This window comes from Schistocerca nitens, chromosome 1, assembly GCF_023898315.1.
Source record: "Schistocerca nitens isolate TAMUIC-IGC-003100 chromosome 1, iqSchNite1.1, whole genome shotgun sequence".
NCBI classification, from domain to species: domain Eukaryota; kingdom Metazoa; phylum Arthropoda; class Insecta; order Orthoptera; family Acrididae; genus Schistocerca; species Schistocerca nitens.
In genome coordinates, this window is record NC_064614.1 from 1091748708 (window position 1) to 1091775711 (window position 27004).

Below are 27004 nucleotides of genomic sequence, written 5' to 3' on the forward strand. Positions count from 1 at the left end.
TTAATGACGTCTACAAAAAGAACTAATTCTGCTTCTTGAATATTACAGGAAGATTGCATACATATATGAGGAACAACAGCAGACCTAAGACTGCACCTTGGAGAACACCACATGTGGTGTTTCCCCAGTCAGAAGAATCTTCCCTGATTACATTTGTTGAATATACAAAATGGTGCTGGTTTGTTATTTAGTGCTTGTAAAATTTGGTGAATGAATCTGTAAATTGCATTCTCAGTTAAGTAATTCTTCTGAAATCCAAACTGTGAATTACAGAGAATATTATTGTTACTCAGTTGGAATACTGTTCTAGAATATAAGACCTTTCAAAACTTTGGGACATGTAGTGAAATACAGAGGTGTTTAACAAGGACATATTTCAATCTTTCTGGAAAAACGCTCTGAGTTATTGATAAATCATGTACTTCAGACAAGACAGGGTTACTATGTGGGAACAAATTTTTGGTATATAATTTTTTTAATTTCAGGAGAAGCAGTTGGTGACACAGGCATACGACTGAATTTTATGAGAACTGCTTTTTCAACTACTGCTGTGATTCTTCTCCTGAACTGCTTGGCCATATACTTTCTACTATATTTAAGAAATGATCATTATGCATTTGCTAATTGTGGCTCAAGATTCATAGCCCTTTCATTTAATTCAGTACTGGTGTTATTCTGTTCTTTGGCTGGTTGTACTGTCCCTCATTTGACCACATTCTGTATAGTTTTAACTCTGTAGTCTGAATTACTGATTTCTGACATAATGGACATGTTCCTCATTTTTTTAGTGACTTGTCTCAGTAATTTTGAGTAGTTTTTGTCATGTGCAACTCCTGCACGATCTCTGCTTGTTCTTGCCAACAGATATGTTTTTCTTTTCCTTTCATAAGACACTTTAACCCCTCTAGTGATCCATGGATTTTTGTATGTATATAATGTCCTTTCTGATCAACTTATGTGGAAATTTGTTTTCAAATCATGGTATGAATTTATCATGAAATAGATCAAATTTTATGTCAGCATTTGATTCAATATAAATTTCATCCCAGATCATCTGTTGTTAACTATTCTTTAAAACATTTGTTCTGGAGTCATTAATTATTCTAACTGATTGCCAATGAGCAAAGTCAATACTGTAAGGCACTATCATATTTATCCCAGCTAACCATGCATCATGATCATAGAGAGCATTTGGGTATATGGTTACTTCCTTTTTCTGAGCTTCATCAAAGGAAATAATATCATTTAAGGTCCTATGTCTTTATCAACCATTGCTGAGAAGTTAATTACTGAGATTAAATTATAAGATCCACATAAGATTTTCAGATCTTTTTCCTCCCAGGATCTTTTAGGAAATCTACTTTGAAATCATCACAGACCTTTAACTGTTTGCTGCTGTCTGACAGACAGCATTGTAAGGAATCCAAATTTCTCAAAAAAAGAGTTCAAAATTTTCCAGTGTGGATCTATATACAGTTACAAATAAAAGTGCACTATTTTTCAATGTTAATTGACACGCACTTCATAAAACAAAAAAAGTAATATCCTATGACAATAGTGTCAACGAGTCACAATATGAATCGGTCTGCTCGCACAAATGTCCAGGCGCAACACTTGTAGGGACATGAAAAGGAACAATCACATACACAAAGTCATAGGAAAGGTGTGTGACAGAGTTCGGTTCATTAGTAGGATACTGGAGAGTTGCCATCAGTCTACATAGGAGATTGCTTACAAATCACTTATGCGACCCATCTTCAAATAACACTCAAGTGTGTGGGACCCGTACCAAATTGGACTACCGGGATACTGAACACATACAAGGAAGGGCAACATGAACAGTCACAGGTATGTTTAACCCAAAGGAGTGTGTCACCAGATATGCTTAAGAAACTGAACTGACAGTCACATGAGAACAGAGGTAAATGCTAAAGTCCTGAGTATGTCTACTTACAAAGTTCCAAAAACCAGCTTTGAATCATGAATCTAGGAATATACTACATCCACTTATGTATAACTCCTGTAGGGATTGTGAGGACAAGATCAGATTCATTGTAGCATGCACACAGGCATTCACTCAATCTTCTTCCTGTGCTGCATACATGACTGGAACAGGAAGGAGCCCTAATAATTGGTACAATGGGAAGTACCCTCTGCCATGCACTTAACAGTGGTTTGCATGGTATGGATGTAGATTTGTTTCCACGAGTAAATACGTTTGGACTCACGTTTTAATCTCCAAGACGCAAATGGTAGATGATTCACAGCTGAAAGTCAAAATATTGGCACAAGAGGTAGATTAGATTAGATTAGTTTTCGTTCCATAGATCCGTGCTGAGGAGATCCTCGTGGATGTGGAACATGTCACTTTTTTTTTTAAAAGCTCAAATAATGATACTAATAGTATGAATATATACAATACATCATTTGTTTCTATTAAAAAATTCGTCAATGGAGTAGAAGAAGGAGTCGGCCACTAGTAAGTCTTTCAGGCTCCTTTTAAACTGATCTTTATTTGTAACTAATTTTTTTATGTTTACTGGCAAATTATTGAAGATGAGTGTTCCTGAGTAGTGGACTCCTTTTTGAACTAAAGTAAGTGCTTTTAAGTCCTTGTGCAGATCAATTTTGTTCCTGGTATTGTATGTATGAACTGAGCTGTTTGTTGGAAAAAGAGATATATTATTTAGGACAAATTTCATTAATGAGTAAATATACTGAGAGGCAGTAGTTAGTATACCCAGTTCTTTGAAGAGGTTTCTACAGGACGTCCGTGAATTTACTCCACAAATAATACGTATTACACGCTTTTGGACTCTGAAAACTTTTGTTTGACTTTAAGAGTTACCCCAAAATATTATACCATATGACATTATGGAATGAAAGTAGGCAAAATATGCAAGCTTTTTCATTTTTATGTCACCTATGTCTCCTAACACTCAAATTGCAAATACAGATTTGTTAAGGCGTTTCTGCAGTTCTGTGGTGTGCTCTTCCCAACTGAATTTATTATCAAGTTGTAATCCCAGGAATTTAAGACTGTCAACCACTTCTATCTGCTCTTCTTCGTATTTTATGCATATGCTGGGTGGAAACCTCTTACAGGTTCTGAATTGCATATAGTGAGTCTTTTCGAAGTTTAATGTCAGTGAGTTGGCTTTAAACCATTTATTAATATCCATGAAAATATCATTAGCAGATCTTTCTAGAACTACACTTGACATACTAATTGAACGTGTAACCCATTCAGAAAACATCAGAAACAAATTTTTAAGATATGTTTTCATGTAGACTGCTTATTGCTCAATAAATTCAACATGCCTTTGCTTAGGAACAGCTACAAACCTGGTACAATGTTTTGTCCGCCAATTGTGGAGGTTTTCTGAAATGCTGTGAACATAATTTTCCTCTTGAGTAATTTGTTTCTAGGCAACTGTTTAACTGCCATTATTTTAGCAAATTTACCTGTAAACATGAAAGTGAAATTCAGTATACATTTTTGTGCTAATTTCTCTTATACAAAGAAATAAGCTAGTCAAATAGTGTAGCTTTGCAAAATAATAGCAAGCTATCATATCAAGATTGGGTTTAGTCCACCATAGAAATTCAAGTCCATATAGATGGAACACTTGCTCACCTTTTACAACAAAAGGTGATGGAACAAACTGGTTGTGTCAAAGGAATTATGTTGGCATTACTCTCAAATGATTTACAGAAATTTACAGAATCAGTTTTGACTAAGTAAAATAATGGGGCTGTAATGTTCAATGGCAGCAAGGCCATGGGCAAGGGAGATTATACACAAAAATTTCTGAAGTGCATAGTTTTTTTGTCAGCAAACACAGCTTTTCTCAAAAACCTATCATCTCCAACCCTACAGTTTCATTCCTTATGCATAAATGCAGCTATGGCTCATGCACACGTTTTACTCATTTAAAGGGGAGATATACACATGAGTTCATGGCAATGTCATTGCTATTCACATGCAGCCCTTCTATGGCAACCAGTTCACAGACAAATTAGGCATGCTGTTCCAACTTGTACACTCTCAAGTGAACTGTAGGGTGCACCTTGAGTCATGAAGCCTCATTGTTCAAGATGAACAATAAAATGTGTTGGCAGTGCCACAATCTGTAAACTGCTGACTGCAGCTGGTTTGGTTCACTTACTGACCAATAGCCAAGAACATATTTTGAGTGTGATGCTTTGTTGAAGAAATAAGAAGTAAAGTAATACAAATAAAAAATTGTGCTTACATTGATTTTAACGGGCTTCCAAAATTTGAAATTTCCTTTTCTATTGCTGAGTAGACAAGTCAGGTATGAAACTGTTGGCTGTGTCAATATGCAGATCGCTTTTCATTGTTGTGTCCTGAAAAATTTATTTTTTTCTTAGAATGGATTTTCACTCTGCAGCAGTGTGTGCACTGATATGCAACTTTCTGGCAGATTAAAACTGTGCGCTGAACATGGACTCAAGCCCTGCACCCTTGCCTTACACATACAAGTGCTCTACAAGCTGAGCTACCAAAGACTGACTCATGACCTGCCCTCACAGCTTTACTTCCACCGGTACCTCATCATCTCCTACCTTCCAAACTTTGCAGACGTTCTCTTGTGTAACTTGCGATACTAGACTCCTGGAAGAAAGAATATTGTGGAGACATGTCTTAGCCATAACCTTGGAGATTGTTTCCATACTGAATTTTCTCTCTGCAGCAGAGTGTGTGCTGATATGAAACTTCCTGACAGATTAAAACAGAGTGCCAAGTTTTGAAAGTAGGATATGACTTACTGGCAGAAGTAAAGCTGTGAGGGCATGTCTTGAATTGTATTCGGGTAGCTTAGTTTGTATAACTCTTTCTCAACATGTCAAAGTTTTTTAAAACATGTCAGGCCTAAAATTATTTTGGGCCTTCTGAGGAGCCAAGTTGGTCTTTTATTCCATATATTAACATAAATCTTCAATACTTGCTATACATATTTCTAAAAGACACTGCTTTTTACATATTCAGGAGAGAATCAGTACTTAGTCCATTGTGGGAAGAGAGGAAAAGTAACAGAATGTGTTTCATTGGCTTTTGTGTATAGTAAATTTTATGAGCCCGTCACACCAGAATGAGGAATTGCTGCCAGACACAGAGCTGCTCACTGGCCTTTGTCCCAATGGCAGGAATGGAACTAATCCTTAAAGCTCCATTGGCCAGCCCAATTTCCTCACAATCGACTTTCCAAATGTCTTACGGTATGATGACCTAGCAAACCTATATAATGTACAGCCATTGCAAAGCCTAGACCACAAAAAGGCACTGTAAAACTGAAGCAAGCAAGTTCAGACTACTCTCTACGTACTGCAATTGAAAACATTTAGTGCTTCATGTGACCATGCTTTACCCTCATTAGGCTGTAGCAGTGTGGTAAGCTGCTTATAGAAGATGTGGCACAGTAACGTCAATGATACTTTAATATTTAAAATGATGTCCCTTTACTCCAAGTTTTCAAAAGTTAAAAGTAAGACATAAATGTTTGTAAAGGATAAAAACAATTTTCTCAGTAGTGACTTTAAAACTTGAATTTTGTGCTCATTCCTGCAAATTCTTAATATGATTAATCGAATATTAAACGTCAGCTCATAATATACGAGGTGTGGCTAGAAAAAAACCGGACTAGTACTGGTGAAACAATAAAACGAATGCAATAAGGCTGAACATCGCGTGGCCTGTCACGTGACTCTCGCTCCGCCTACTGCTCGAGTTTCATCTGCCTCCTGCACTCAGTCTGCCCGTCGCATCTGTTTTAAGTAGTTGACGTTTTGTCTATGTGTCGGAAAATGTTGAGTGTACAGAAAGAACAGCGTGTTAACATCAAATTTTGTTTCAAACTAGGAAAATCTGCAAGTGAAACGTTTGTAATGTTACAACAAGTGTACGGCGATGATTGTTTATCGCGAACACAAGTGTTTGAGTGGTTTAAACAATTTAAAGATGGCCGCGAAGACACCAGTGATGACACTCGCACTGGCAGACCATTGTCAGCAAAAACCGATGCAAACATTGAAAAAATTGGTAAACTTGTTCGACAAGATCGCCGTTTAACAATCAGAGCAGTGTCTGAGTTAACAGGAGTTGACAAGGAAAGTGTTAGGCAGATTCTTCATGAAAGTTTCAACATGAACAAAGTGTGTTCAAAAATGGTTCCAAAGTGTCTCACAATTGAACAGAAGGAATGCCGAAGAATGATTTGTTCTGACATCCTGGAAAACATTGAAAGTGATCCCACCTTCTTACAAAATGTTATTACTTGCGATGAATCGTGGTTTTTTACTTACGATCCCGAAACTAAACGCCAATCGATGCATTGGAAAACTCCTGGTTCTCCACGACAAAAAAAAGCATGAATGTCAAAATCGAAATTCAAGGCAATGATGATTGTTTTTTTTTGACATCAAAGGGATTGTACACATTGATTGGGTACCAGAGGGACAAACAGTGAATCAGCATTACTACATTAGCGTCCTGGCTACCCTACGTGAGCAAGTACGGAGAAAACGGAACGATTTGTGGAGAAAAAAGTCATGGATCCTTCACCAAGACAATGCCCCAGCTCACAGTGCGTTGTCAGTGAAGACGTTTTTGGCAAAACACAACATTCCCATCTTAGATCATCCACCCTACTCACCTGATTTGGCCCCCTGTGACTTTTTTCTTTTCCCTAAAGTCAAGTCAGCTTTGAAAGGAACTAGATTTGAGACTGTTGAAGCAGTAAAAGAAAAAGCGACGGAAGTAATGTATGGACTTACCGAAAATGATCTGCAGCATTGCTATGAACAGTGGAAAATTCGTATGGAGCGGTGTAGAGACCGAGGAGGAGAGTACATTGAAGGAGATAACATGAAATTGTAAATAATTGTAAATAACTGTTTTTTCCAGCATCAGTCCGGTTTTTTTCTAGCCGCACCTCGTACTTAATGGAAGATGATATTAATAGTAACATCTAAAATTTTGCAAATGTTTCAGAACCTTCTAATGAAGTAATACCTGAAAAAGTGCACAAATATATATATCTTGACAAGTTTTCAAAGATTGGTAACTTGCTTCGATGTTCAGACATGTAAAATTGCCCACTTCAGATAATGCAGAATAGTAGTACCTATGACTGTGGTATCAACAAGTAATAGTTTAAATCGGTCATCTATTACAACTACCTCATGGTAACAATTTCTTCTTCTTCTTGCGCCAGTCATTTTGGCCTGGGAGACCATACGGGTTCTCTACACTCCTCCAGCAACCATTTCTTTTCTTGGCCTCCATGGTCCATTCTCCTTTCCTTAGTCCCATCACCTCTGTATCACTGTTGAAATCATTCTTCCATCTTGTCCATGGCCTTCCTTGTCCCCTTCCGTCTTCTACAGATCCTGAGTATGCTACTCATGGTTGTCTTTCCTCTTCCATCCTAATCAGGTATCAAGCCCACACCAATATTCTTTTGTTCATCCCTCAGACAGAATCAGCTTGCAAGTATAGGTCTGACAATCCCTGGTTTTTAATATCCTCCATTCCTATGACTGGGTGTCCCTCTTGGAACCAAATATTTTCCTTAATATCTTTCTCTTGAAGACTAGCAGTTTTTGTTCATATGTTTTCCTTACTGAAAATGTTTGAGAACCATACAGAGCTATGGGAGGACTTATACTCTGATATAGTCTGATTTTAAAACTTTTCAAAACTGCTCTACAGGACAGCATGTCCTGTAACCCGAAATATGATCTTTTTGCTGCTGGAATCCTCGACTTAATCTCAATTTCCACTCTAATCTCAATTTCCACTCTACTCTGCTCAGGAAAAATTCTTCCCAAATATTTAAACATTTCTACTGTTTTAAAAGTGAATTCATCAACTATCAATGTGGTTTGATCACTAGGGCCTTTCTCACAACCACACATTGAGCTTTCTCCTTGTTAATTTGTAACCCTTCTGTCCTTACAATACTTCTGTAAGACCTTGTCACAAGATGCAAGTCCTCTTTACTATAACTTATTAGATCATTCTCAGCAAATTCAAGCAGGTATATTGTGATATTACCCAGTTTTATTCTGGTTTGGGTTGGTGATCTCTGTCTGTCTTTTCTAAAATTAAATTAAAAAGTGTTGGAGAGTATGTATCACCTTGTATAAGACCAGTTCTGACATCACAATGCTCTGACATTACCTTATTGATCTTTACCCTGCTAAAGGTTTCCTCTAAACACATCTGAACTAGCTTTACTAACTTTTGTGGAGGGATGACTGTGCCTGTACGTAGGCTGTCACAAGCTTTTTTGAGATCTACGAAAACTATGTGAATATCAAAGTTATGTTCTCAGTTACCTGCCTGAGCATAGAAAGGTGGTCTGTCATTGATACATTGCTTCTGAAACCACACTGATAGTCCCCTAAAATTCCTTCTGCAATTAGGATCATACTCTTCAGTAGACATTGATAGAATTTTGTTGCACACACTAAGGAGTGCCATCACTATATAATTATCACATACTAGGGGATCCTTCTTTTTGCATTTCAGATTATGGTCTTTTTGACATCAGGCACTCTCTCATATTTCTAAATAGTTTTGTAATTATTTTAACTAGTACTGGCCCTCCATTCTTTACCAGCTTTCCTGCAATTTGAACTTCAATGAAAGCCGTACTTTTTTTAAGTTTTTGATTATTTGGTGTATTTCTTCTTCATTGGGGGTCTCTACTTTGCCATCTATGGTGTCTGGTACTTCACATGGACGAGACTCAATGGGGCTTTCACAGTTTACTAATTCTGTGAAGTAATCTGTCCATCCCTGTTCTACTTCAGTGTCACTTATGAGAATTTTCCTCTGTGTTTTTCAAGAAATGTTTATTTTTTCTTGTATTCCTGTTTTACTTTCTTTACATTTTGGTACATTTGTCATGTCCTTTGATGGATACAGTCCTCTTCAGCTTCTTCTATTAGCTCCTTGTAATATTTCCACTTCTCTTGCCTTAGTTTATTTGCCATTTCCTTTCTTATTCTCATACAGCTATCTTTTATCTCCTGATGCCTCATGTTTTATAGTCAACTCTTCCTAGCCAACCTTATCTCTTTAAGGTTTTCCTGGCACACTTGATTGAACCATGCCTCCTGACCCTTTTGTTTTCCTAGAATTTTGAGCAAACAAAAGCAGTCAGATAAGGTGTATTCCAATCATGTGTGTCAGCAAAAAATGAAGAGAGAAAGTTGGCTACGAAAAGGTGGTTAGAAAACACGTCCAGAGTTAAAAGACAGGTACATCCCAATAAGGAAGGAAACAGCAACTATACCAAGGCAGCAGAAAAGGAAACAATTTCAAGTGATACAAAATGGAATGATCTCACAGATGATTGTGACTTGTGACAGAATTCAGTTCACTGCTAGGACACTGGGAAAATTGAGTCAGTCTGCAAGAAAGGGAAGAAACCCTAACTTGTGGTACCTTGCTAAGTACCCTTTGCCATGCAGTTTACAGTGGTTTGTAGTGTGTGTGTGTGTGTGTGTGTGTGTGTGTGTGTGTGTGTGGATGTGGATGTAGAAGTTGTCGGAATTAGAAAATTTGGGTAACACAGTGGTTAACAACCTGCTCCAAAGTCTTTTTTCATTCTTCCCAGGGATACACCATTATGACAGCTACTCGGCTACCTTTGGTCCTTCCTGAGTTTTCAAGAAGGCAGTTAAAATAATTCTTTCAGTGGGTCAGGGAACTGCCTTGCTTCATATAAGAAATTAAGTACATCAAGGAACATATCATTATTATGTATTTCTATATAGAAAAGTTTATAATCGTATTAGTAAGATGGCACCAGTAAAATTATTACAATCAGCAGTGATATACAAGTGTCCTCTGATTAAAGAAGAGCTACTCAACATAGTATTTGCATAGCCTTTTTAAAGTACTTACTTGCTAAATTTTTATGTTTTTTTGGTTTATTTATCTTGTACTTAACGTTGTTACCAAATCTGCAAGTTGGTAAAGTATCATTTTTAACTGATGTGTTACAGTCGTTGTTATCCACTGACACCAATTCAACTTTCACGCCTAAGCGAGAAAATATTTGACCAGGAACCTGTACATGAACAAACATCAGAATTCTATTACATTATGTATCAGATGTTCATCTTTCAGATAAGGTGCAAAATTTTAATTTCTTTAGGTCATTCAACTACAAATGGCACAGAAGTGTAATCTTTCACATTTAAATACAATAACATTTGTACTGCCTTAAAGTATTAGAAATTACGGTAGATGTCAGCTCCTGCACCGTAAACCCCATTTTTCCCATTCTTGGAATCCTGTGGCCAGACGTATAATGAATAATCTATATACAATGACTATGCTGCTGAATTCTAACCTGTAGATTTGAGTTTAATACTAAACTATATAGTGAGGCCATGTGACTTTTGCAATAAATCATTAAGCAACCTCTTAGCACATAACAATGAGGACTAATTAGTAAGCAGTGAGCATTCATTATGTTAAATGAAGAAATTAATTGGAGCAAAACTGAGAACAGATCCTTGAAGCATTTGTCATGGCAGTTCAGAGAAAGAAAATGTTAACAAACTGTAACTGCAGAACCATCCACAGAAAGATCCTGGAAGTGGTCTTGCTTACAAATGGTAACAATGCCCGAATCATACTAGGGACAGAAAGCTGACTGGAACCAGATGTTAATAACAATGAAATACTGAACACTGACTGGAATGTATATTGCAAAGATAGCTTCAATGCTGTTTGTGAAGGTGTGGTTATATCCGTAAATATATATATATATACACAGATTAGTACACCATAATTTGAGTGGAGATAAGCATAAAAGGTGGATCAAACATGGTCATCAGAAGCTTTAATAGACCCCATGCTGCAGCAGCGGTATTGGCGGAACATTTGATGACAAACTTGGAAAATTTTCACGTAAATTTCCAGATCTTGCTATAACATTAAATGGAAATACCAACTTACCAGCTATACAATGCGAGCCTCAAGTGATTAGGGCAGGTCGTAGGGACAGGGAATCATCTGAAATGGTTCTATATGCCTTATCAGAAAATTGCCTTGAGCAGTTAATCAGAGAACTGACTCTTGAAGATGAGATCTAAGATCTGCTGGTGACAAATGGGCCCAAAGTTTTCCCACTCATTTAGGGCACAACAGAGAATCACTGATCATAAGGTCATTACAGTTTCACTGAATGTGGATGTAAATACGAATATAAAAAAAAAGGTAGGAAGATCTTTCTGTTTGGCAAGAGTGACACGAAACAGTTTTCAGATTGCTTGAGTTGTCAGAATGAAAATTTCATCTCCAGCACTAACAATGATGAGTATAAACGGACAAAGTTCAAGAACATTGTACAATATGATTTAGATAGGTATGGGCTGAGAAAGTTGTGAGGGATGGAAAAGACCCACCATGGTTCGACAACCATGTTAGGAAGATGCTACAAAAATCAACAAGTCTCTCTGATAAACAAAAACTAAATAAACAAAATTAGTGTAATACGAGCCAAGCTTTAAGCATTCAATGAAGTAAAATTCTGTCTACCGAGTTGATGGAAAATCCTAAGTAGATTAAACCAGTAAACAGATTGAAGCTGTCTACCCAAACACGCCATGACCATAATGGAATTAAAACAAAGAAGGATATACAAAAGACCAGTATTAAATGTCTTTTCCCAAAACTGGTTCACAAAGGAAGATTTCACTGTGATACCTCCTTTGAATCATCACACCAACCGCCAAAATTGCTGATATGAAAGTGACCATGGTGTAAAAAAGCAACTAAAATCACTCAACAGAGAAAAGGCCACTAGACCTGACAGAATACCAATATAATTTTTCATAGAGCAGCAGTGTACAATATGTCTCTGAAGAATTGAAGTGTTCCTTATTGGGGGGGGGGGGGGGGGGGGGAAGCCCAGCCCAGGTGATTCCCATTTTCAAGAAGCATCATCAAACAGACACATAAAACGTCAGTCTGTTGTAGAATTTTTAAACATGATTTATGCTCGTGTATTATTTTATCGAGATCAAAAATCTCCTCTGCAGGGATCAACAGAGGTACTGAAAACAACAATCATGTTAAACTCAGCTCACTCTGTTCATCCACAAGACCCAGAAAGCAGTATATACTGGTATCCAGATAGATGCTGTTTTCCTTGACTTCCATAAGATGTTCAAAACAGTTCTGCACTGCCACCTAATGAACAAAATATAGGTGTATGGAATATCACGCCAATTGCATGACTGGACTGAAGAATTTCTAGCAAATAGAACACTGTATGTTATTCTTAACAGAGAGAAGTCTTCAGACATAAAAGTAACTACACACAAAGACCCATTATTGTATGGTCACAAACCAACCACTGGAAGCAGTTACTTCCATAAAATATCTAAGAGTATTAATACAGAGTGGTTTTAAGTGGAACTACCAAATAAAACTACTCACGGGAAAGGCAGCTGCCATACTGCGATTCATCGGAAGATTTCTAAGGAAATTCAGTCCTTCAATAACAGAGGTAGCTTAAAAAGTTCTCATTCAATCAGTACTTGAATATTACTCATCAGTATGGGATCTGTACCACATAGGAGTGATATATAAAATGTAGAGAAGGACAAAAAATAGCAGTGCATTTTGTTACAGATTCATTTAGTAAGCATAAGAGTGTTAAGATGATGATCAATCAACTCCAGTGGCAGTCACTTACGAGAGGTGTTCTGCGTATTGGTGTGATTTACTGTTAAAAGTTCTACGAGCTTAGAGTCCACAAAGATACTGCTTCCTCCTACATGTATATCACAAAAGGACTACAAAGATAAAATTAGAGAAATTAGAGCACACGCAGAGGCTTAATAACAATCATTCTTCCCACAAACTATTCACAACTGGCACAGGAAAGGGAGGATATTACAGCAGTACCATAATATAATACATACAGTCAAACATTCCCACTTAGTTTTGTTATACATTGCAAGAACAGCACGGCAGAGAGCAAGCTACATTTCTTTTTTACAATAAGGAGCACATGCAGAGAACCCCTCCCCCCATCTTTACATTTCTCTCCCCCTGCCTCCCTTTTCCCGCCAATCACCTTCTTCCCACAATCACACCCTTCCCACATCTCTCTTTGTTGTATGCTCTGTACTCTTTTCGTCTTGGTGTGCAGCCACAGAGTCATTTGTCCAAAGACCAGCCACAGAGTTATCTATCCAAAGACCTGCCTCCTTCCAGTTACCCTCTCCTTGCATCCCTCCCAAGCCCCCTCCACCATCTCCATTAGCTCAGGCAACTGCTATCAATGATCGAGTATCAATAATTAGTCTTGCCATGGCCACAGGATTGTGCATTTGTGTGTGTGTGTGTGTGTGTGTGTGTGTGTGTGTGTGTGTGAAAGCTAGTGCGACTGCTGTGTTCCATGCACTTATCAGCTACAGGTGATGGGATGTCTTCCTCTTATTTTATGTATCCTTTCTGCAGATGGCACAAGCGTATAAGTCACTTGGTCTAGATACGAAACATTTTAGTCAACATAGAAAGTTCTATGAGAAAATTCTCAGAATGGTTCACAAAAAACAAACTCATTGCAAATACTGAAGTCAACTTCCATTTATTTCCACCATCTAGCCAAATGTCTTTCAGAGAAGATTAAAATGGGACACTCATGTAAATAATTTGTGAAAAAAACTCTCATCCACGTGTCATGGTCTAAGAATATTAAAGCCCACATTAAGTAAAACTGTGCTAACGTATAGCATACATGTTTTTAGAATGAAAAGAAAAAGAGTTCTAATTATAATTTCTGATCTTAAAAAGATAAGAGTCCTGTAAACTTCACTTTACTGAGCTTGGTATTTTGAATGTCCCAGACTAATTCATTTTTTAACTATCTTGTTCACTGGGGACTACTGTACCAGAGAAAAATCAAGTGCACTCCAAACATATACCAGAATACTATCCTGTCAGAGAAGCATAATTAATGTCGGTGTGAAAATACATAAAATCTCAGAGGAAATAAAATTTGCTACTTATCTAACATTTAAAATGAAGCTTAAGGTCATTCTAAGGAAGCACTTTTCTTGCCTGTAAAAGAACTTCTGAATATGTAAAATAGATTTTAAGAATAGGTACCAAATTTCAATCTGCCAGCTATTTTTGTTAATACTGTGTATTTCTGTATCCTTGTGTTGACCTGCCTTAAACAGTTACTTTTAAACTTAAATTATGAGAATATCTACCTACTTACTTTCACTTGTTTTGCTGATAAAAAAATATAACTGTAAACTCATTTTGACCCAATCAATACCCATCTATGGTGAATGATAAAAATCAACCAATTAAATGAATGAACGAACAGGATCCTGTTTGGGGATGGCTGGAAATCAGCAGAACAGGGTTCAGTTTCCGCCTTGAGCTACCCTCGATCAGTGTATTATTTTGATTCAACAATATCTGCACGATGATTCCTGTGGTTTCCTGTTTCTCCTCTATAGGCACCTAGCCCTACCTTTGACACAACACTCTGTTAAGTGAATGATTAATGATAGATCCTGTACTTCCTGTAGACGAGACTGTTCCAACGGACAGGTTATTACTTGAGGTACCTCTAGTAAATAACTCTTGGAAATCCTCCCAACACACCCATTTGCAGCAACTTTCAGTCACTTGACAATAATCAAGGCACTTTTCATCAGTTAACACATCCCAAAACTGAGAACAGTATTCACAAAGTGGGATCCACTGCGGCTGTGAAGTGTTTCATGGAATAGTAGACAAACAGCTTTAAACTAAGCTTGCCGATTCTCTTATTATTTCTGGGTCTGTTATGCTACAACTTTTACTAGTCCCCTTTCATAACTGAATCTATACGACCCAAAAGGAGACTGCTATTATGGCAGCAGAAAAACCTGAAAACATGAAACATTTTTGAGGCTATGATAGAAAAAAAGGGCTGGAAAACAGTATTAATTTGTGACAACAGACACCCCTGTGGAAAGATAAAATTAAACACAACAAATGTTGGTTTTAACATCTGCTATAGTAATTTTAAATCACAGATGTACATTTACTATGAAATGTGTTATGCACAGCACTCAAAACTTACAAAATTCTCAAAAATATATATTTATTCATGTAGATACACAGGGTGTTACAAAAAGTTACGGCCAAACCTTGCATCCAGATGCGCAATGTATCACGCCATGAAACATCCTGACAGATTTAAATTTTGTGCGCGCGCATGCTGAGGCTTGAGAAGGTGGTGGTGGTTAGTGTTTAACGTCCCGTCGACAACGAGGTCATTAGAGACGGAGCGCAAGCTCGGTGAGGGAAGGATGGGGAAGGAAATCGGCCGTGCCCTTTCAAAGGAACCATCCCGGCATTTGCCTGAAGCGATTTACGGAAATCACGGAAAACCTAAATCAGGATGGCCGGAGACGGGATTGAACCGTCGTCCTCCCGAATGCGAGTCCAGTGTGCTAACCACTGCGCTACCTTGCTCGGTCTGGGACGGAAATCAGCACATGTGATGTATACAGGGTGTTACAAAAAGGTACGGCCAAACTCTCAGGAAACATTCCTCACACACAAAGAAAGAAAATACGTTATGTGGACATGTGTCCGGAAACGCTTACTTTCCATGTTATAGCGCATTTTATCACTTCTCTTCAAATCACATTAATCATGGAATGGAAACACACAGCAACAGAACGTACCAGCGTGACTTCAAACACTTTGTTACAGGAAATGTTCAAAATGTCCTCTGTTAGCGAGGATACATGCATCCACCCTCCGTCGCATGGAATCCCTGATGTGCTGATGCAGCCCTGGAGAATGGCGTATTGTATCACAGCCGTCCACAATACGGGCACGAAGAGTCTCTACATTTGGTACCGGGGTTGCGTAGACAAGAGCTCTCAAATGCCCCCATAAATGAAAGTCAAGAGGGTTGAGGTCAGGAGAGCGTGGAGGCCATGGAATTGGTCTGCCTCTACCAATCCATCGGTCACCAAATCTGTTGTTGAGAAGCATACAAACACTTCGACTGAAATGTGCAGGAGCTCCATCATGCATGAACCACATGTTGTGTCGTACTATAAAGGCACATGTCCTAGCAGCACTGGTAGAGTATCCCGTATGAAATCATGGCGGTGAATCGAGGAATTGCAGTACATACTGACGAAACTAAAATGAGCTCTAACATGGAAATTAACCGAAATTATGTGCCCACATAACATATTTTCTTTATTTGTAAGTGAGGAATGTTTCCTGAAAGTTTGGCCGTACCTTTTTGTAACACCCTGTATACAGAAATTAGGGGTGAATGACAATTTTTTGAACAAAACTACACTGCATAAAGCACCAACACTTTTCAGCATCTGGAAATACTCAATAATATACTTTTTTCTTTTTTGATGAGGATGTTGTGATGTTGTCTTCAGTCCACAGACTGGTTTGATGCTGCTCTCCATGCTACTCTATCCTGTGCAAGATTCTGCATTTCCAAGTAACTTCTGCACCATACATCCTTCTGAATTTGCCTAGTGTATTCATCTCTTGATATCCCTCTACAATTTTTACCCTACACACTTCCCTCCAGTACTAAATTGGTAGTCCCTTGATGCCTCAGACCATGTCCTACCAACCGATCCCTTCTTCTAGTCACGTTGTGCCACAAAGTCCTCTTCTCCCTAATTCCATTCATTACCTCCTCATTAGTTACGTGATCTATCCATCTAATCTTCAGCATTCTTCCGTAGCACCAAATTTTGAAAGCTTCTATTCTCTTCTTGTCTAAACTATTCATCGTCCATGTTTCACATCCATACATTGTTACAGTCCATACAACTACTTTCCCGACACTTAAATCTCTACTCAATGTTAACAAATTTCTCTTCTTCAGAAACACTTTTCTTGCCATTGCCAGTCTACATTTTATATCCTCCCTACTCTGACCATCATCAGTTATTTTGCTCCCCAAATAGCAAAACTTATCTACTACTTTAAATGTCTCATTTTGTAATATAATTCCCTCACCGTCACCTTATTTAATTACACTATGTACCTTATCCTCATTTTCCTTTTGCTGATGTTCATCATATAGCCTCCTTTCAAGATACTGTCCATTCCATTCAACTGCTCTTCCAGGTCCTTTGCTGTCTCTGGCAGAATTACAATGTAATCGGCAAACTCAAAGTTTTTATTTCTTCTCCATGGATTTTAATTCCTACTCCAATTTTTTATTTTCTTTCCTTTACTGTTTGCTCAATGAATAGATTGAATAACATCAGGGATAGGCTACAACCCTTTCTCACTCCCTTCTCAACCACTGCTTCCCTTTCATGCCCCTCGACTCTTATAACTGCAATCTGGTTTCTGTACAAATTGTAAATAGCCTTCTGCTCTACAAATGCTAGAAATGTAGGTTTGCCTTTCCTTAATCCATCATCTAAGATAAGTCGTAGAGTCAGTATTGCCTCATGTGTTCCAATATTTCTACAGAATCCAAGCTGATCTTCCCCAAGATTGGCTTCTACCAGTTTTTCCATTCGTCCGTAAAGAATTTGTGTTAGGATTTTGCAACTGTGACTTATTAAACTGATAGTTCGGTAATTTTCACACCTGTCAGCACCTCGCCTGTCTCATACATCTTACTCACCAAATGGTAGAGTCCTGTCAGGGCAGGGTCTCCCAAGGCTATTAGAATTCCTAATGGAATATTGTCTACTCCAGGGGCCTTGTTTTGACTTAGGCCTTCCAGTGCTCTGTCAAATTCTTCACGTAGTATCCTATCTCCCATTTCATCTTCACCTATGTCCTCTTCCATTTTCATAATATTGCCCTCACGTACATTGCCCTTGTATAGACCCTCCATATCCTCCTTCTACCTTTCCGCTTTCCCTTCCTTGATTAGAACTGGTTAACCATCTGAGCTCTTGATATTTATACAAGTGGTTCTCTTTTCTCCAAAGGTCTCTCTAATTTTCTTGTAGGCAGTATCTATTTTACCCCTAGTGATATATGCCTCTACATCCTTGCATCTGTCCACTAGCCATCCCTGCTTAGCCATTTTGCATTTCCTGTGGATCTCATTTTTGAGACATTTGTATTCCTTTTTGCCTGCTTGATTTACTGCGTTTTTACATTTTCTCCTTTCATCAATTAAATTCAATATCTCTTCACTTACCCGAGGATTTCTACTAGCCCTCGTCTTTTTACCTACTTGGGCCTTTGCTGCCTTTGCAATTTCATCGTTCAAAGTTGCCCATTCTTCTTCTACTGTATTTGTTTCCCCTGTTCTTGTTGGATGAGGATACTATCGCTAAAAGCTTCTAAAAACCACAAATTAAATTTACAATTGAAAAGATAGTAACAATTTTGTGCAGCATTCACAAATATTCAGAAATACAGACTTTATCATGATACACATAAGTGGTAACATGATAAAAGCAAACAGTAAAAGATTAGGATCTAGAATTTCGAATTTGACCTATCACACACACGCAATGTAACACAAAAGGAAATTTGTTGTTGGCTTATATATGTAAATAAATGTGTTAAATGTGTGCATGTTTTACATAGATAAATTTCTAACATATTCTACACTAGTGTGCCAAAGATGAACACTAAATGTCAGTTTTTCTCACCGAAGTCACATAAATTGTGGGTCACCAACAAAGCAAGGTTTCTGCTTGAGGTGGCTAACAATGCATCAGTTATATTCAAACTGTATGTTTTGGGCACTGTGTATGTTTGATGTTAGGTTAATAAGTTATTACCTTCCTCCATAATCCCTCCGACATCTTGTTCACAAAATATGGTCTCATTTTATGATCTTGCTTAACTTTTGGATATTAGTACCTTTGTATATGACAAAACTAGTGACAAATATGATAATTAAAGTAGATAATTGGCCAGTTAACAGGAGTGGCCTGGTACAATTTTTGGTTGTAAACTTCCATAAAATCCCTGCTGCAATAGAATTTCAAAACACTGAAATTCAATCCTCAATTTTGAACAAATCATGAATTAAAATGAAGTCTGTAAAAACCTAACAGAATAACAACATAAACTAAAATATGTGCTATGTAATGGAATTTTAGGCAAATAAAAAAAAGAGAAATATACCGCAGGATGAACCTTCTTTATCTGCTCTTCTACCTCTGCCTCCATTCCACCCTTGCTTTCCTAGCCAGCTCTTCTTTTTTGGTTCCTTTGTTACTTCCTTTTATCATCCTAAGGTCACTTTATTTCTTTTTTTTTTCCTTTTGATGTTCAGTTTTTTCAGTGTTCCCCTCTATCTATATGATCCTCCTATCCCCATCCCATCTTCCTCCATCTAATACAATCCTATATATCCTTACATCTGGGAACAATCCCTGTATTCACACATGCTTGCCCCATTTGCCTTCTTCATTTCTACACATCAGCAGTAATCACTTTCGTATTTATGCCACTTATCACTTTATCTTTAAGACGAGGGTTTATCTGACCTCGCATTCATTTACTTTTCTATTATGATAACAGGAAAATCTGAAATGCTTCAAATGCGAACATTTTAGGTTAGGGTTTACGGTGACTTTTATTGACATTAAATGAAACAACAAGTTTACTGTTACCAGTCACGACGAACAACAGTAAACTTGTTGTTTCATTGAATATCAATAACAGCCACCGTAAAGCCTAACCTAAAATGTTCGCATTTAAAGTATTTCAGATTTTTCTGTTGTTATAATAGAAAAGTAAATGGTAACAGTGAACTTGTTGTTTCAGTTAATGTCAATAACAGTCACGGTAAAACCTAACCTAAAATGTTTGCATTTAAAGTTAATTTGTCCAGTCAAGCAATCAAGGCTATTTTCAAACGGTGACTGGTAACAGTAAACTTGATGTTTCATTTAATTAAAATCTGAAATGTTTTTGAGGTTATGGAGACTAACTGCCTGTGTTAATTTTGAATAAACATTGATCCAAACTCTTCTGCTTTCTTCAGAATCTTGCTTTATGCCATTTTCTAACAGGCAAACTATGAAACAAATCCTAATAACATCTTAAAGACTCCAGTTAAAAACTTTCAATTTACAAGCAACAGGACAGAAATAACTGTCAACTTAAATAATTAAAGTTGATTACTCATTTGTAAACTGTATCTCTACATTACTTTTATACTGGAGGCCACGATATAGATAATGATTTGAACAAGAACCCAAGTACATGTTACATGAAAAAACAAGTAAAAGAATGCGTTTCACTTGGCCAAGTGTCATAGGTGAAGAAGCAACAGCAATTTGCTGACTCTTATTATATTTATTAGTTTTCTCATTCTGTATCCAGCAGTTGTAGGATTGTTTCATGTGTTTGCTCCTGTGGCTGATAACAATTCCTGTAAGTCTTGTTACATTGTTTCCTATTCAAATTATATACTATTCAGTGGCTGTTACCTGTCCCAGGAGTTTGTGATGGGAAATTTATGAATGCTTTGTATACTGTACGCAAAATATATTATGCAGTTTACAACTAAACTCCTATTAAGTGGGGCAAATCCTGAGATGCTGATAACTGTCAACAGCACACTTCAACTTCGACACACACCAAGCAGAGTACACTACTTCTTGTCTTTGTGTGTGCTCTACAGTTCAATTGCCAAACTCTCAACATACTTTGTAAAAACAGACATAATGTCTTATGGGATAACAGCAATCAGTGATTTTATAATGTTACTTAAAATCCGTCTTGGTTGCAAATTTTTTTTTCGTATGACCGGTTTCGGTTCATTCAGAAACCGTCTTCAGATCTGATATTTCAGTTACAGGAGTAACCCGTCCAAATCCAACAACTTTCACATGCTACGTGGCGTGACGGGTTACTCCTGTAACTGAAATATCAGATCTGAAGATGGTTCTGAATGAACCGAAACCAGTCATATGAATAAAAAAATTTGCAATCAAGACGGATTTTAAGTAACATTATCTCAACATACTGTCAATGTACAATGAAAAGTGAAGAATGGTATCAGTTATCTGCAAGTTCACTAGAACAATCCTAACAGTATGTCAGATGTTCACCATGTGGCAGCAAGTTACAAATTTATAAATACTGGCATACTAGCAGTGTACAGATAGTCACTGCACTAGCAATTCCCAACAGGGGGTTAGTTAATTAATTAGTTAGTTAGCTACGTGTTCCACTGATCAATCTCACAGTAATCGTTATGATGTGGAACGTGTCAAGTGCAGCTATAGATTTATTTATTCCCATTCAAGAATTCATCTATAGTATAGGAGGAGTTGTCAAGAAAATATGGTTTCAATTTATTTTTGAAACTATTACTGCAGTCTATCGGACATCTTATTTCATCTGGTAATTCATCGAAAAGTTTTACAGCAGCATATTTTACCCCTTTCTGTGCCAAAGACAGGTTAAGTAGAGGATAAAGTACATCTTTCTTCTTCTGGTATTATAATCAAGAATATCACTGTTGTTTTTAAAATGGTCCATGTTGTTGAGAGCAAATTTCATTATTGAGTAAATGTACTGTGAGGTGGTTGTAAGAATTCCTAACTTTTTAAACAGATGCCTACAAGATGTGCGACAATGACCCCAAACATTATTCTAACCTCTTTCTTTTGAGCAACGAATACTTTTTGCCTAAGTGTTGGGTTACCCCAAAATATTACTCTGTATGACATTAGAGAGTGAAATTATGTGAACTGTATTAGTTTACTAATTTCTATATCCTCAAAATTTGGCAATTACTCTGATTGCAAAAGTTGGTGAACCTAGTCACTTCAGGAGATCCACAATATGAATTTTCCAATTAAGATTCTCATCTACATGTACACCCAAAAACTTAGTATGCTCTACCGTGGCTACTGACTTCTGTTGATGTGTTATATTTATTGAAGGAACTATACTCCTTGCAGCAGAAAATTGGATGCACTGTGTTTTTTCAGAGTTCAGAGCTAACCCACCAACGGAAAACCAATTAATAACTTTTCCAAAGACGTTATTTGTGTCATTTTCTACTGGACTTTCTTTTGCTGGATTAATAATTATGCTTGTATCATCAGCAAACAGTGTCAGTTTAGCTTAGAAGGGAGGTCATTCAGATATATCAAGAACAGAAGGGCACCCATGATCGAACCCAGAGGAACACCTAATGTATTTTCACCCCAATAGGTGAAGTGGCAAACTTCCTTAAATCACTTAAACAATGTAAAGAAACATTTTGCTTCCTGTTCTGTAGATATGACTTAAACCACTCACATGCTGTTCCATTTATACCACAGAATTGTAATTTCTGTAACATAATGTCATGGTTCACACAATCAAATGTTTTGGATAAGTCACAGAAAATTCCCATTGCTGACATTTTACTATTTAAATTGGGCAGTGAAACTGTATATTGTTTTCTCAGTGGAACAGCATTTTTGAAATTCGAAATGTGGTTTACTAAATATCCCATTACTGTTGAAATGGCTAACCACTCTGGCTGTATTACTTTCTCGACGATTTTGAAAGTGCTGTAAGCATGGATACCGGATGCTAATCATTGACATCTGTGGTGTCCCCTTTCTAGTAGAGAGGCTTGATAATGGTATATTTTTATATTAACTTGTCAGGGAAAATACCTTGATTTAGTGATGCATTACATATGCAACTCAGAATATCAGCTGCAACCGCTCCACACTGTTTGGGCATTTATTTTTTGAAGATTTAATGATTTTCCTTATTTCAGAAGATGTTGTTAGGTGAAAATTAATCTGACTAAAATTTCTCAAAACTAACTCTTCCATGTACTGCTTGGGTTTTTTTTTTTTTTTGTTTTTTTTGTTTTTGGACTATTCTCACCAATTTTTCACCTACACTTAAGAAATGGTTGTTAAATACATTAGCTACTTGTGTACTGTTGGTTAAGAGGGTCTCATTCTCTTTAATACTAATACTACCTACCCTAGTGGTTACTTTTCTTGTCTTCCTTCTAACAACATTCCATATTGATTTGATTTTTTTGCCAGAGCTTTTAATTTCATCTCTAACATACATATTTCTTGATTTTCTGCCAACTTTTCTCAATACATTACAACAATTTTTATGTGTAAAATTATTTCCAGGTCTTTATTAAGCCTTGCTGTCGCATGCAGTTTTCTTTTTCCTTCTGAAGGCACTTCAATACCTGTAGTAATCCAAGGTTTCTTTGAAAACTGTTTGGTGTTACATTTAGTAATTTTTTTTTGGACAGCTATGTTCAAAAAAGGATATAAATTTATCATGAAGTACGTTGGATTTAAAATTAGCTTTTGGCTCATTATATACATCTCCCCAATTAACATTACTTAAACTTTCTCTGAAGTGGTTGGGCAATCCTACACTTTTACTTAATGATTTCTGAACTGTACATTCTGCTAGGTTTTGTACATTAATCGCCGGCCAGAGTAGCTGAGGGGTTCTAGGCGCTACAGTCTGGAACTGCACGACCGCTACGGTCACAGGTTCGAATCCTGCCTCGGGCATGGATGTGTGTGATGTCCTTAGGTGAGTTAGGTTTAAGTAGTTCTAAGTTCTAGGGGACTGATGACCTCAGAAGTTCAGTCCCATAGTGCTCAGAGCCATTTGAACCATTTTTGTAAGTTAATCAATTGTGCATCATGGTCTTATAATCCATTTATCACAGGGAAAACAAGTGTTACGTTTTACATCCTCTTGCTGCAGGAATAGATTATCTATTAAAGTGCTACTGTCTTGAGCTATAGTGATCACTGATTCTAAGTAATATGTTAATAACATGTCTAGTTCACTTTTCCTATCAGAATTACTTAGAAAATTTACATTGAAATCACTACAGATTAATAATTTCTTCTTTTTGTCTGACAGACAGTGTAATAGGGAGTCAAACTTTTTTTATGAATACCTCCCAATCACCTAATAGGGACCTGCACACTGTTGCTAATATCAACACCACATTATCTAGCTGTAGTTCACATGCAAAAACTTCAAAGTGCTGATCAACACAAAATTTGCTTACTTCTACAGTTTTGTATTTATACCCTTGTTATGTGTAAATGGCAACTCCTCCTTTATCCATGCTAAATCTGCAAGTGTAAAATGCTAAATTATACCCATTGATACTGACATTATTCATCCCCACTGTTACATGGTGTTCACACAGACAAATTATATCAAACTCATTCTTATTTTTGAGATCATCTAAACACACTAACAGCTCATATACTTTATTTTTTATTCTCCTGACATTTTGATGAAGTGAGTTGATACTAGCATTAGCTTTATCCCCATTTACTGTACATGAAGCTTCTTTTATTCTATTTTTCTTCATTGTTGTCTGCCTGGACTTCGGCTTTACCCAAAAAAAACTGTCTGCCAAGTCCGATTACCCACAGGGATCATCCCTTGTGTGACTGGGGGCCCCATTACAGTATCTGCAAACAGAGAAGTGAACTTATCTTTTCCCTTCCTATTTAAGTGCAGGCCAAGTGTAGTGTATCCCCATCTGTCAATAGCATCAACTGGAACAATACTTACTTGACATTTTGTTGGTGCCGGGAGCATCCTGCTCAGCTCAACTTTAACATTCCTTACAACAGTGTTTACCCAGGGCTGATTCATGGTGCTGAAAGACCTCCACAAAGCCTACATCTATGTGTCCAGTTTCTGCTCCTATTTTATCCAGGCCACTCCTAATACTATGTCTTGGATTCATAGCCAGGTTGTTTTTGGGTCTCCCAACTATAATTATCTGATCTTCCTTTTCAAAGTCCCTGCTAGCTGACCTAAGTTTTCTGTCACCTGGCTAAGGCTAGCACTTGATTTCGCAAAACTTGTGACCTGGTATTGTGCACCCAATTTATTCTGAAGCTGCTGGCTTACAACCCTCCCATGACTGCTACCTAGAAGCAGAATTCTTCTTTTCCTATTCTGATTTGATCCCAACCTGTCTTTTTTCTTTAAGATAATATTCAGTTTCAACCTGCATTCAATTACATCTGGATGCGGCCCTTCCTCTAATACTTCAAACAGAAAGCCAAACTAACTGAATTTCAAAAGCGTTTTCAACATTTTTCCATTTTTGCCCTATGCTTGCCTCTTTTTCCCAGTATCCCGTCTTTTTTTCTCCCTTAACCTACATAATTCCAAATTTGCGTATTCTTATTCGGCCGTAAGTGCATAAATTTTTTTCTCTTGTTCAGTGATTTTTCTATCTTTTCTACATAACCTACATTGCCATGGAAGAGCCTGTTTAGCTACCCACGTTTCCTCACCACTACATTCGCCCCAATGAAACCATAACCCACAGTCTTCACAGAATACCTCTTCCTTCAGATTTCTACGGCAACTACAACATTTGACACACATGGTTTGATAGAAAAATTTACACAAAAATGAATACTTGCATTTGTTTTCTGTAGTTGAGGTACGAAAACAAATGAAATTCATTGCTGAATGAAGTTGAAGCATGTTAATAACATATTGGTCACAGCAAAAGTCTACAAAAGGGGTGGTAAATTCACAAATGATACGTCTCATCTGATTTCAATAATCATAATACCAACATTATAAACTTATCAGCTCACCAGTTAATGTTGCTTCACTAGCATGAACACATGTATAATTTACCCTCATAGAGAGAGAGAAGTAGTAACATCTCTCATGCTTCTTGTAAATGCCCCTTCATAAGAACTATATGGCCTATTAATATACATTATTTCTAATTATTAATCCAACATACTATCTTTTCAAGATTTATTATAAATGTTAAATTGGAAAAAATGCTTACTCTCTCATGTTGCAAATTATTTTCAGCGTCATTGCTAGAGTTATTGAAGGTATGAGAGGAAGAACCTTCATATAAACAGCTATCAGATGTGTGTGCCAATGGTTTAGACAACTGCTGAGTATCTGAAAGAAAGAAAAATTATCACTGATTCAAATTTTATGGACTGAAGTCTCAAAGATCATAAGTTTTTTTGTGTTAACACACTCAATGTAATTAAACACAAACTTCAAAACCAGTAGAACTTACTCTAATCATCACCAAATCAAAAGTGAAGTTTGGAGGATAAATTTCCAACCAATTCTCAGAAAAACAGGCTTAAGACAAGATGACTGTCTTTCATCATTACTGTTCAACTGTGCACTGGGGTGTATAATGAGAGACTGGCACAAGGATACCCTAAAGAACATAAGAATTGGAAGTGTAAAAAGTGATATAAGTTTAAACTGCTTGCAATTTGCTGATGACCTTGCTCTCCTACCAAACAATGTTCAAGAAGCCAGACAAGAAGATAAATCACTATGATTTCGAAAATAAGATGTCAACTGAACTGAGTAAAAACCCTAAGAGATTTTGGTCATATTTAAAATCAGTAAGTGGGTCAAAACCAACTATTCATTCACTCAGCGACCACTCCGGCACCGAAATGGAAGGTAACAGAGAGAAGGCCAAAATATTGAATTCAATCTTCCAAAGTTGTTTCACCGTGGAAGATCGTAACACTGCCCCTCCTTTCAATCGTCATGCAAACATCATAATGGCAGATATTGAGATATCCAATTGCGGAATTGAAAAGCAGCTACAATCGCTTAGCAGTGGAAAGGCTTCAGAACCAGATGAGATACCTATAAGATTCTATAAAGATTATGAGAAAGAACTTGCTCCCCTTCTAGCAGTAATTTATTGTAGATTGCTTAGGCAACGAAAAGTACCTAATGACTGGAAAAAGTGCAGGTCATTCCCGTTTTTAAGAAGGGCAGTACGACAAATCCACACAATTACAGACCTATATTGTTGACGTCAATCTGTTGCAGAATTATGGAACATGTTTTATGCTCAAGAATTAAGATGTTCTTGGGAAATGAACAGCTCCTCTGTAAAAATCAACATGGATTCCCCAAACAGAGATCCTGCAAAACTCAGCTCGCTCGCTCCTCGTTACTTATTCCATTTACTCA

At 37.1% G+C, this 27004-nt stretch overlaps 1 protein-coding gene across 3 annotated transcripts in view; it reads right to left on the bottom strand.

The window, feature by feature from the left end:
- Window positions 1-27004, bottom strand: part of LOC126198598 (uncharacterized) — a 236137-nt gene that overhangs the window by 40355 nt on the left and 168778 nt on the right. For all 3 annotated transcript variants that reach the window (XM_049935067.1, XM_049935060.1, XM_049935052.1), the window contains exons 5-7: window positions 25830-25951; window positions 9941-10106; window positions 3346-3465 (exon numbers count right to left, since the gene is read on the bottom strand). In XM_049935067.1, coding sequence (XP_049791024.1) covers window positions 3346-3465; window positions 9941-10106; window positions 25830-25951 — 408 coding nt within the window. The remainder of the gene's footprint in view (window positions 1-3345; window positions 3466-9940; window positions 10107-25829; window positions 25952-27004) is intronic.